This window comes from Drosophila simulans, chromosome X (genome assembly GCF_016746395.2).
Source record: "Drosophila simulans strain w501 chromosome X, Prin_Dsim_3.1, whole genome shotgun sequence".
In the NCBI taxonomy this organism is placed as follows: domain Eukaryota; kingdom Metazoa; phylum Arthropoda; class Insecta; order Diptera; family Drosophilidae; genus Drosophila; species Drosophila simulans.
The window spans coordinates 14,917,845-14,930,165 of record NC_052525.2 but is presented as its reverse complement, the minus strand read 5'-3'; the positions used below and the strand labels follow the sequence as shown (position 1 = coordinate 14,930,165).

At 42.9% G+C, this 12,321-nt stretch overlaps 2 protein-coding genes across 4 annotated transcripts; both read right to left on the bottom strand.

Moving 5' to 3' along the window:
• Positions 1–66: 66 nt before the first annotated feature.
• On the bottom strand, positions 67–4,300 carry LOC6726025 (arginine/serine-rich coiled-coil protein 2). Of its 3 annotated transcripts, XM_016173944.2 has the most exons (4): positions 4,102–4,295; positions 3,234–3,452; positions 1,405–1,551; positions 67–1,330 (listed from the first exon to the last, which is right to left on the bottom strand). In XM_016173944.2, exons 1-4 carry the CDS (start codon positions 4,162–4,164, stop codon positions 230–232), a joined length of 1,530 nt encoding a protein of 509 aa, XP_016039410.1. In that variant the 5' UTR covers positions 4,165–4,295; the 3' UTR covers positions 67–229. The 3 variants fall into 3 exon arrangements, with proteins under 3 accessions (XP_016039410.1, XP_039153584.1, XP_016039409.1); XM_039297650.2 differs by lacking the exons at positions 3,234–3,452; positions 4,102–4,295 and adding an exon at positions 1,781–2,109; XM_016173943.3 differs by lacking the exons at positions 67–1,330; positions 1,405–1,551 and having other exon boundaries at positions 3,234–3,469; positions 4,102–4,300.
• An 838-nt stretch (positions 4,301–5,138) lies between these two features.
• On the bottom strand, positions 5,139–12,147 carry LOC6740143. The gene is made up of 4 exons (XM_039297636.2): positions 12,057–12,147; positions 7,319–10,079; positions 7,159–7,267; positions 5,139–6,919 (listed from the first exon to the last, which is right to left on the bottom strand). The coding sequence occupies exons 2-4, from the start codon at positions 10,013–10,015 to the stop codon at positions 6,852–6,854; spliced, it is 2,874 nt and encodes a 957-aa protein (XP_039153570.1). The 5' UTR covers positions 10,016–10,079; positions 12,057–12,147; the 3' UTR covers positions 5,139–6,851.
• Positions 12,148–12,321: the final 174 nt, after the last annotated feature.

Sequence of the window (12,321 nt, the reverse complement as noted above, 5' to 3'; positions counted from 1 at the left end):
TGTAGACTGAGGGTCTACCTAACGATGCATTTATCCCAAGCAATTCCAAAGAGAAAGCCACGTCACTTCATAAATTCGGTTGCAACGTTTATTTGAAATCAAAAAAACATTTGCTCAACACAAACAAAAAGTTGTTGAGGAGAAACATATTTACTGACTAATGAGTTGAGTGAGTGGCATGGTATTTACAGCCTGGCAGGGAGCCGATCCGACTCCGTTCCGATCCCTTCTAGAAAGTACGTGGCTGGGAGCCGAAACCAAGCCCCACGCCGCGCATCGTGTGTGTGGCGGCTCGCGCCATCTCGTACTGCTGCTCCATGTTGGAGAACATGCGCTGGCGCTGCTGCACGTCCGTGGGCACTTTCGTTCCGCCAGCGGCTCCCGATGGCGCAGCACCTCTGACTGCGCGATTTCCCTCGCCTGCTGCACTCCCATTGGTGGACTCTGCCCTGTCATCGCCATTGCCGGAAGTACCTGCGTTCTTGATACCCATCAGGCGCATAAACTTGGAGGCCACCTTGCCGTCGGAGTCCTGGGAGAAGTGCGCGTTGCCCCACTTGTTCGCCGAGTTCTCGCTCTTCTTGGAGCCCCACAGCAGCTTGCGCTTCTGCTGCTGCTCCGCATAGCGATTGGCATTGATGATGCTCGGATTGTAGTAACTGGGCAGCTGGATGGGTTCTGCGACTGGTGCTGCTGCCGCTGGTGTGCTCAGCTCCAAGGACATCAGCGAGGGTATCTTGGGCGCATAGTTGGGCGTGGGCAGGAGACCACCGCCACCGCCGCCAGATGAACCGGCTGCCATGGCTGCGGCTGCTGCATTGGCAGCTACCAGAGCGGCCGCTGCAACCCTCGCCGCTGCTGTTGCATTAGTTGCCGTTGATCCTGCTCCGCCGCCTGACTTAGCGAGCAGAACATGAGATCCGGCCACAGCTCCACCGCGAAGTGTTGTGGCATGTTCTTCCTTCGGAGATCTGGAGCGGCTGCTGGAGTCGCGTTCGCGATATTTGCGTGACTGTTGCGACTGATGGTGGCGACGAGCGGGCGGCGTGCCCGGGGGTGTGCGGGAATCGGATCGAGAGTCCCGGCGACGACGACTGCGTTCATCATGGGAGCGACGGACTGATGCTGCACTGACCGCTGCAGCGGCGGCTGAAGATGAGTTGTTGTGATGATGATGATGGCGTTCCTTGCCACTGTGGTGGCGACTGCTCTTCTCCGAACGCCTGCGGTCCCGATCCTTGTCGCGATCTCGCTCCCTCTCCCGGTCACGATCCCGCTCCCGCTCCCTGTGGCTGTTGCCGTCTTTGGTACGATGGTGGCGATGGTCGCCCTGTAAATAGCATAGACATTAGTTTGGCTGAGTTATGCTGAGTTGCCCGGGAGTTGATTAGGACTCTGTCTCACCTTGCTGTGATCCTTGTCGCGTCCTTTGTCCCGACTGCGTTCCGAATCGCTGCGCTTCTTGTCCTTGTCCTTGTCACGTTCGCGGTCGCGGTCCCGTTCCCTGTCCTTGTCCCGCTCCTGGCGGTGGCGACTGCTGGGCTTCGGCTCCTGGAACGGGATGAAGCAACCCATTGAGGAGAATTACATTAGAGCGTATGGATCTACGAATCAGCGTCGGTGACTAAGGATCTAGATCTTGATGCTTAGGATGCTGGAGGGGGAATAGAAAGAGGATTCGGGCTGTGGGCCACCAGCTGGGGCCCGAGGTCCTTTCCGGGGTGTCCTAGATTGCTTAGAGTGTTGTTAGGTTCTATTTGATCGCTTTTTGTATACTCACTTTCGTGCGCCTTGATCTCTCTTTCGCATTATCTCTCTCTCTCTCTCTCGCTTTCGCGCCACCAGTGAGTGAGTGAGTGGGTGGGTGGGTGGGTGGTTGTGTGTGTGTGTGTGTGCGGGCGGGCATGTGTGTGGTGAGTGTGATTGTTCTATATGCTTTTACCTGTTTGAGTGGCTCACACACACCCACCAACACAGCCACAGAGTCGCACACAGGACTACACACACAGTGGTGGTCATAACAAATTTGATCGATTGTCGCATTATCGAAGAAGCTATTGGTAATCGAGCGATTACTACGATCGGGCTATTGTCAATTATCGTCGGTCAGGTTTGTGTTCGTCTTTTTTTGTTTGTTTTTGACTTGTTTGTTTTGAAAATGGTTTTTCGTTTTGGTTCGATTCGGTTTCGTTTACGTAACAACAATAACAATGATAATAAAATGGTAGAGTTTAGTCATTTAAATATTGATTGGCATATAAAGTTTGTCTTAACTAAGCTGGCCGAACAACAACAACAACAATGTGTGTGTAAATCGCAAGCGGACCGACCAAACAGAATTTTCTTTCTTTGGATTTGAGTTTGAGTTTTCGGCCCATAAGAAGCTGGCAGTAGCGAAATTTTGATGGAACGGGTTGGAGCGCAAGCAGTCGATCGTGGAGATCAATATATAATAGATATATTACTACATAGATATTGAATTTTTCATTGGGGCAAAATAATAGCACACGAAAATGCCTGAAGCCCTTAAAGATGCAGAATTAAACAAGATTTACTATTTATATCTGTAACTAAAGGAAGTATTAATCAATAATAAACGAAGTAAAGTTGAACTTATAATCTGTTCTTGTCGTTAAATTCAATATAATCTATAGAACCAGCGAGAAATGTACTGCATTGTGTTTGACTCTTCCTTTATCACATTCTATTAATTTAGGTTTAGCAATAAATGCAGTACATTCATATGGATTGCCCTGCGCTGCCAATGACCTTGCCTATGTATGAAATTATTACTTTTGCTGGCATAAAAGAATGGAGGCACTGAAAACTAGGCCGCATTATTGATTTGATGCAGTGTCCTGTTTTATTGCACAAGTACTTTTCTTCTCTATTTAATTGAACCCAAGTGAAATTAAACTCAAAAGCTTAAAAGATCTCGGATTCGATTTGATTGATATCTATATTTATCAGACGTTTGATTAAAAGCGGACTATGCTATTATTCTGCCCGCCACTGTAAGTGCTGCTGCTGCTGGCAGCGCAGTCGGCGATGGCGTCGCCCTTTGCGGCAGCGGAAGAAAACGGCACATGGAAGATCCGCTTCCGCTCCAACCCAGATACACACACACATACGTATGGAGTAAGTAGTACAATAGCATATGGTATTTGGTATATACATATATCTATATATATATGGGGAGTAAATATCGATTTGGTGCAACGGCAATTCTTTACCTCATCAATGCGGCCTCTGCTGCTGCTCCTACGACTCTGCTGCTGCGACATCGGCTTTGTCTTCTCTCTCTCCCGCTCGCGCTCTCTTTCCTTGCCGCGCGGACTGTTGCCGCTGCCATTGTTGTTGTTGTTCTTCTGCTTTAGGAAGCTAGCAGTTGTTGTTGTTTTCGTCGATTTAGCATGCGGCAAATGCTGCAGTTGTTGTTGTTGTTGTGGTGCCTAGGGGAATTTTGCAACTTTTAAGAAACAGCAAATTCGCATTATTTTACTAAAGCACTAGGATACTTGAACTATATTATTGGAGTGGTTAGTGGTTTTGATTGTTTGATTATGTTTTTTGAATTGATGGGATGAGTTAGGTTTATTTATTTCGCATTTCCGCGTATTCGCACACACACACGCAGTTCTCATATACGGCGCTCTCTTGCCGCGCGTAGTGTTGCCACTACCATAGTTATTGTTGTTCTGCTTTAGCAAGCTAGCAGTTGTTGTTGTTTTCGAGGATTTAGCATGCGGCAAATGCTGCAGTTGTTGTTGTTGTTGTGGTGCATAGGGTTACTTTGCCACTTTTAAGAAACAGCAAATTCGCATTATTTTACAAAAGCACTAGGCTATTTGAACTCTATTATTGGAGTGTAGTGGTTTGGTTTTTTTTTACTCGTTTCATATGTTTTTGATGGGATCAGTTATATTTATTTCGCGTTTCCGCGCATTCGCACACACACACACAACACAAACACGACACACACGCGCTTCTCATATACGCAAGGAAGAAAAAAGTGATGAAGATGTATGTGTACACAAAATGCGCTCTGACGATTCTTTCTTTTTTCAGCTGCTTCCGGCCTTGCGGTGTAGGCATATTTACCCGTATCTGAAAGCCAGCATCCTCCTGGTCGTCCTCACTACTATAATTCACTAGGGCCTCCATCGTTTTGGGCCAAAAATTGTTTTAGGCCAAAATTGTGGCTGAAGCAGCACGCAGGTGCGTCCAAAAAAAAAAGTAATCAATTGCTAGAGCAGAAACTAGTGGTGGAACTATTGATAGGAATGGAAAGTGTGACCAGCGCGCGCTTCGAACTATTGATACAATTTCCTAACTATCGATACAATTTCCTAACTATCGATACAATTTCCTAACTATCCGTTGAAAAATAACGTATATTTGAAAAGCCGATGTTTTGAAAAACTAAATTCGCGCGTCTTTTTAGACTAGCTTTAGATTTTGTCAAATAATTCCCGATAATTTAGGCCTTTGATCATATATTTTGTTTATCATAAGTGTACACATACATATGGTTGTGTATGTATCGCGAATATTTAAAATAAGTAAATAATAACTTATTTTCATATATCTTTATTTTCGAAAGGCATACGATTGATTTCCAACTGGCAGCTATTAAGTCAGCCCATTTCGGCGCGCGGCTAACTAAAGTTAGTTGTAACTAAAACTAACTAAAGTTAGTTTTGTTATTTTAAATAACAAAACAGGACAATAACAGTTGTCGGTTGGTTTCTATTAAGCCTCATTGGTGGGCGGGTACTGTACAGGGCATTTGCCAGCGAATTCCTGTGGTATCTTAGTTAACCAGTGATCGTATTGATTTGGCTGTCGCAAGCAAAGCCCCAGATTTGCCACCCGTACTTCCAAATAGAAGCTAGAATCCTTTTTTGTATCCTGCCTCAAGCTCAAGCAAGTGACACACACGTCATCGGCAAATGTAGGAAGCGGGTTACCTGTCCGTTTTGCCAGGTTTGTGGATATCATGGAACTCAACCCGAGCTTTCACTGAGAAGGGAAGTTTATTACCAACGTTATGAGGATGATCAGCTTACGCTTCCCTCTTTTTGATTCGTCTTACAATTGTTAAACATAAACAAAGTTGATATATTTTGTAGTAAAGGTTTTATTATCATCAGTAGTTTGTATAAAAAATGTAAATATAATTCTGTTTGGCTTTAGTCCCTGAAATTGTATAGAAAGGGATTGATAACTAGCTATCACAAAATTGTAATCACGAAATTGATCACGAATCTGATTACTGTTTGGCACAAAAATGCGATATTGTATACATCGTAGCAAACTTATCTTCCACACGAGTCAAGCATTTTGATGCACGTTCGGTGGATTTATTAGGTTTATATAAAATAGTGAATTAAATTCTGTTTTCTGTTAACAATAGATTTGTGTATATATGAAAGTCTTCTTGTTAAAGGAATTTTTGTGTAAATGCAAATTTTTTTTCTGTTTACAATAGATTTGCGTATGAGTGTAAATGCAATTATTTTTTCTGTTATCAATATATGTGTGTGTAAATGAATTCCTTTTTCTGTTACAAAAGATTTGTGTGTAAATTAAAATTCATTTTCACTTAGCGAAAGATTCTCGTATCTGTGTAAATAAAATTTTTTTTTGTTAAAACAGAAAAAGCATTAAATTTACTCACATATCTTGTAAGTGCAATTCTTTTTTCTGTTACCAATAAATTTGTATGTAAATGAAATTTCTTTTTTTCTGTTAGCAAAAGATTCACGAATCTTTTCAAATCCAATTTTGTTTTCTGTTAACAATATGTAGATACATATGTGTGTAAATGAAATTCTTTTTTCTTTTAGCAAAAGTTTCTCGTATCTTTTCAAATGCAATTTTGTTTTCTGTTAACAATATTTAGATACATATGTGTGTAAATGAAATTCTTTTTTCTGTTACCAAAAGTTTCTCATTTCTTTTCAAATGCAATTCTGTTTTCTTTTAGCAAAAGTTTCTCGTATCTTTTCAAATGCAATTCTTTTTTCTGTTAACAATATGTAGATACATATGTGTGTAAATGAAATTCTTTTTTCTGTTACCAAAAGTTTCTCATTTCTTTTCAAATGCAATTTTGTTTTCTGTTAAGAATATGTAGATACATATGTGTGTAAATGAAATTCTTTTTTCTGTTACCAAAAGTTTCTCGTATCTTTTCAAATGCAATTTTGTTTTCTGTTAACAATATGTAGATACATATGTGTGTAAATGAAATACTTTTTTCTGTTACCAAAAGTTTCTCATTTCTTTTCAAATGCAATTCTGTTTTCTTTTAGCAAAAGTTTCTCGTATCTTTTCAAATGCAATTTTGTTTTCTGTTAACAATATGTAGATACATATGTGTGTAAATGAAATTCTTTTTTCTGTTACCAAAAGTTTCTCGTATCTTTTCAAATGCAATTTTGTTTTCTTTTAGCAAAAGTTTCTCGTATCTTTTCAAATGCAATTTTGTTTTCTGTTAACAATATGTAGATACATACATATGTGTGTAAATGAATTTCGTTTTTCTGTTAGCAAAGTTTCTCGTATGTGTGCAAATAAAATTTTGTTTTTTGTTACCAATATGTAGATACACATGTGTAAATGCAATTCTGTTTTCAAGGGTATACAAAAGAAGGCTCTTATATTTAGGCCACAAATAGAAGTTTTCAAGATTTCTGTTTCACGTTGTCCTGTTCCCCTGAGATTTACCAAATTTGGTTACTAAGTCCTGTATATGTTCGATGTCCCGTAGTAGCGGTGGGAAGTGTGTTTTGATCAAGGCGAGATCTTCCAGTTGTTTGAGATCATCTTTCTTTCCATCCGATGCTCTAGCACCAACGCCCATCAGAGTCACTTTCTTGGCGCTCCGACTCAATTATGTTATTAAAACGAGGCTCTGTGGTACGAATGAAGTGAATATATGTTAAGTGTCAAATGTTTTGCAATCAGATGCTAAATATTACTGATCTAAACGTTTACAATATGGGAAAACAGCTTTCCAGAATGCAAGAATATGTGGGAAGTGCAAATAATGTTTTGGGATTGATACTACAAGCTGTTGGTACGAAAAGTGCAATAAGCCAATCAAATATTACCAATTTTAATTAAGAAAGTTGTAAAAATTGCGGTCCTTACTTGCAGCATTTAGACCGGGATTTGGCTTGCATCCGCCAAACTCTCCGCCTCCAGCAAAACGTCCTGGAAGTGGTCCTTCCCCTCCAGCTCTTGAGTAGCGCATGTTCGGCTGGGGAGAGACATGTACACTTTGCAGACCAACAAACATGATCATCATTACCTGATTCTCGTGTTGCACCTGGCGGTGTCCTGGTAATGTCCTGTCCATTTTATGCCCCATCTCTTGGAGGTCCGATGAATAGTTGCGCGAACGCTGTTGCTTCGGCTGTTGGAAATGCTGCCGCTGTTGGAACTGCTGCGGCTGATGGAACTGCTGCGGCTGATGAAACTGCTGCGACTGATGAAACTGCTGCGACTGTTGGCACTGCTGCGGCTGATGAAACTGCTGCGACTGATGGAACTGCTGCGACTGTTGGAATTGCTGCGACTGTTGGAACTGCTGCGACTGTTGGAATTGCTGCGACTGTTGGAATTGGTGCGGCTGATGGAACTGCTGCGGCTGATGGAACTGCTGCGGCTGATGGAACTGCTGCGACTGTTGGAACTGCTGGGGTTCCTGTTGGTGCTGTTGGATCCGATGGATCTGATTGATCTGATTAATCTTATTGATATGATGGATCTGGCGGATCCGCTCCATGAACTGGAGCTGAATCTGACCAAATGGCGGGGAGGAGCCGGTAGGGTCTCCCGGGAAGTATCTGCCAATGGCTGTCTCGAAGAACGCCTCGCCGTACACGGTGTACATCTGGGCAGCGTACAGCTCCATCTGCGACAGGTTGACCAAGATGTGGTCCATATTAGCAAAGAAGTTCATGTAGTTGGCATTGTGCCACCAGTTCTCATTTAGGTACTGGACTTCAGTTGCCGGAGCCGACTGATTATTGGGATCCAAGTTGGCATGCTGCATGGGATAGTTGTTTGGTATCCAGTATGTTGGAGGGGCCGTCACATTGGAGGGCATCGAATTGGTTGGATTTGACTGGGCCGGCGGATTGGGTGGCACATGTCTTGGCTTGAGCTCATGGCGCTCCACACTCCAAATAGTCTTGTTTGGCGGCAGCGTGCTATCGCTTATATAGTCCTCCCATAAAAACGCGATGGTGCGGACCTTAAGTTCCACCTGCTCCGCATGGTAGCGGCAGATGAGTTCAATATTTTCCTTGTGCTTCCTGGCCATCAGCATCTCGTAACCAATGGGTTTCAGCGTTTGGTTAGCAAACGTATCCTCATCATCGGAACTGTCGTCATCTTCTATAAAGTTCAGACCCAATGGGTTTCGACGCAATCTAGCGGATGTCTGTATCAATGACTCGACATATGGTGTGAGTGGTTTCGTCAAGTCCCGGGGAGCATCGAAATACACCGGCTCATCGGGTAGGTCATCGTCGAGATCGATGGGCAACGTCATCGGGTCGTCATATGGCGAAGCATCACTTTGCGAACCAAGTAAGGGGTGCTCCCCATCCATTGGCTCCATTGGCTCCGTGGGCTTCATTGGATCTGTTGGATCTGTTGGCTCCGTTGTTTTCATTTTGCCCAATAGATACACTGCCTCCATTAGATAATTCAATAGCTCCATTGAATTCACTGGCCCCTTGTGATTTATTTGGCCATTTGGATTCACTGACACCCCCATCAGACACATTTTGACCATCAGATTTACTTGGTCGATCAGATCCTTTTGGCTCATGGAATTAATTTGGTCATTTGGATTCACTGGCCCCATTGGGCTTATTTGGCCATTTGGATTCCCTTCCTCCGTTGGATTAAGTTGACCATTTGGATTCACTGGCCTCCCCATCATATTCATTTTGGCCATCAGATTCATTTGGCTACCTGAATTCATTTGGTCATTTGAATTCACTGGCCCCATTGGGTTCATTTGGTCATTTGAATTCACTGGCCCCATTGGGTTCATTTGGTCATTTGGATTTTCTGGCCACATTGGATTAATTTGGTCATTTGGATTTTCTGGCCACATTGGATTAATTTGGTCATTTGGATTTTCTGGCCACATTGGATTAATTTGTCCCTTTTGATTCCCTAGCTCCATTGGATAAATTTGACCATTTGGATTCACTGGTCCCCTGATCAGATTCATATCGTCCATCGGGTTCATTTGGCTCATTGAATTCATTTGGCCATTTGGATTCACTATCCCCATTGGGTTCATTTGTCTATTTGAATTCCCTGGCTCCATTGGATTCATTTGACCATTTAGATTCACTGGCCTCCCCATTTGGTCCATCGGGTTCATTTGGCTCATTGAATTCAATTGGCCCATCGGATTCATTTGGCTCTTTGAATATATTTGTCCATTTTGTTTCGCTAACTCCATTGGATTTATTTGGCCTATCGGATTCATTGGGCCCATTTGTTTCATTTGGCCAAGTGGAATCATTGGCCCGTTGGAATTCATTTGGTCACTTGGATTTGCCTCCATTGAATTCATTTGGCCCATCGGATTCGGTGGGCGAATTGGTTCAATTTGGCCCATTGGGTTCACTGACTCCTGTAATATTTCTTGGTCCATTGGATTCACAGGTCCCATTGGATTTTGTTGGCCCTTCGGATTCACAGGTTGGATTGGATTCAATGGCTCAGTTGGTGTCATAGGCTTTCGCTCCGACAGCTGTTTCATGACTCTCTGAGATTTGCCCGAATTCTTTTTGGCTTGCTTTAAAAGCTGATTATCGATGAAGCTGCCCAAGGTGATGGTCTGTGCGTTTTGGTAGTGGTAAATGGAAACTGGGTAAGTCTTCTTCGGATCCTTGGAGCTACTGCTCTCGCTGCCGGTGTCGCTGCCTGCGATTTTAGTCATCGTGTTGCCGGTGTCGCTGCCGGCGATTTTAGTCATCGTGTTTCCGCCCTCGCTACTGCTGTTGTAGCCCCCCCTGCTCTGCAATTGGTCAAACCGATATCTGCGCGAAAATGAAGAAGTTAACAAATTAGTAAAAATGCACATGTATGTTTGCCTGAATATTTATGTCTCTTAAAAAACCACCTTCCCATAGATATAAATCTAATGTTTACTGTATAAAAGTAATTCTTACGAAAATGACTGGCTAATAGCCACAACACTAAGTCACACAAAAATAAAAGGACAAAAATGCACATATACATGCATTAGTATGTGTTACAAAAAGCGGAAAACTAACCGTTTTACCTATTAACTACCATTTTGACACTGGTTACATCTCCATATGAATGTACATACGCACACTTCCTTGAAGCTTGAAAACACACATCCATACATACGTATGTATGTATGCATGCATATTTCTCGTGTTTTTGGAAATCGCGAAAGTGGGGAAGAACAAACACGGATAAATGTTCGCCAGTGTTCCGAAAATCTTACACACACATACATGAAGCGTCTTCTCGCTGATTCGCCATTCACACACTTGTCACTTTCCACCACTTTTGGGAGTTTGCAAATGGGAGAAGGAACGAACACTGAAAAATGTTCTTCAGTGTTCCGAAGGTCTCACACACATACATAGATCGTTTTCTCGCAGATTCGCCATCCACACACTTGTCACCACTTTTTGGAATTTGCAAATGGTAGAAAGAACCAACACAGATAAATGTTCGCCAGTGTTAGGAAAATCTTACACACACATGCATAAAGCGTCTTCTCGCAGATTCGCCATCCACACAATTGTCACCACTACATCTTTGAATTCTTTGCGTTTTGTACTTGCAAATGGCGAAAATCACACACATACACAACGAAAGAATTCCAACCTTCTAAAAGACTTGTCACTAGCACATTATTCTCAAGTTAAATGCTATTATTAACTATGCTCTATTATTAACTACCATTTTGACACTTGCTACATCTACTTATGAATGTACACATGTATGTACCTTCGCACACTTCCTTGAAGCTTAAAAACACACATCCATACATACGTATGTATGCATGCATATTTCTCGTGTTTTTGGAAATCGCGAAAGTGGGGAAGAACCAACACGGATAAATGTTCGCTGGTGTTCCGAAAATCACACACATACACAACGAAAGAGGACTTCTTGCGAATTCCAACCTTCTAAAAGACTTGTCACAATCACATTATTGTCAAGTTAAATGCTTCTCTATTTTTTTTTTTTGCGGTCCTTGTTTTTGGTTGATTTAAATTTTTGATTTGCACTTGCTCTTTCGCTTTCTTTGCACAATTATGCTTAGCCAACACTAATACCAATGAAGCAACGCCATGCTGAAAGTTCGCCATTTTGACAAAGAAGAATGCGAGTTGCTTGTGCGTTTCCTCGCGAAGATGGAAGGGAAAGCATAAGGGAGAAGATTGTAACCGGAGCACGTGTTTCGTTAAACTTACGGTCGGGATTTGTTTGGCAAGCACAATTCAATGGTCCAATAGTCAGGAAATGTAAGCTTATGTTACCGAAACCCCAATTTGTTTATATGCACGCCGCTGATTTTGTTTATAAGTGACGCCGTACAGACGAGAAGATAATGCATAAATGAATGACTCCGGACTTACAGGTAGCCGCCGGAACGAAAAGCTTGGGATTGCTTGGATAGTGCCTTGCGGTGGCAACCCGAGGCGAGAAATGTGAAGTTAGCGCAAACAATGGCTGGCTAAATGGATTTCGGCAAATGAGCAGCAAAAAGCCAGTGGCCCATGTTTAAAACACGTGCTGGGCTCCCCTGGCTGCTGTTGGCCATCGTCACATTTTTTTGCCGGACATGTTTCCACATGGCTTTGCCCCAAAATCAGTGGCCTTGGTTTGGGATTCGCATTAGAATTGTTTTGACCGGGGCGGCCCTGGCGCTTCATCTGCCGCTTGCATTCGAACTTTTACTTTTTTCAAGCTCCCCATTTGTAAATTGTAAGATTTGAAACTTTTCCGGAAACGGATGCTGGGAGACTTACCAAAGTGACAATGTTGCGTCCTCGAGCGTTGGGCCGTTAATGAACGGTGTAGCATCGATACGTAGGACATTCCGATATCGATGCCACTAGCGCAGGGATCGCCTTCCTTCTCCCCTCTCTAAAGACACGATAGATTTGAACACGCGATAGGTGGGTAATTAATGTTGACTTCGCGCTAAGTCATATTGACTCGAAAGTCTAGCAAAATGCGTGCGTCGCTTCAAATTATTACGTTTCCACAGCGAATAGATCAGCTAAAATAGAG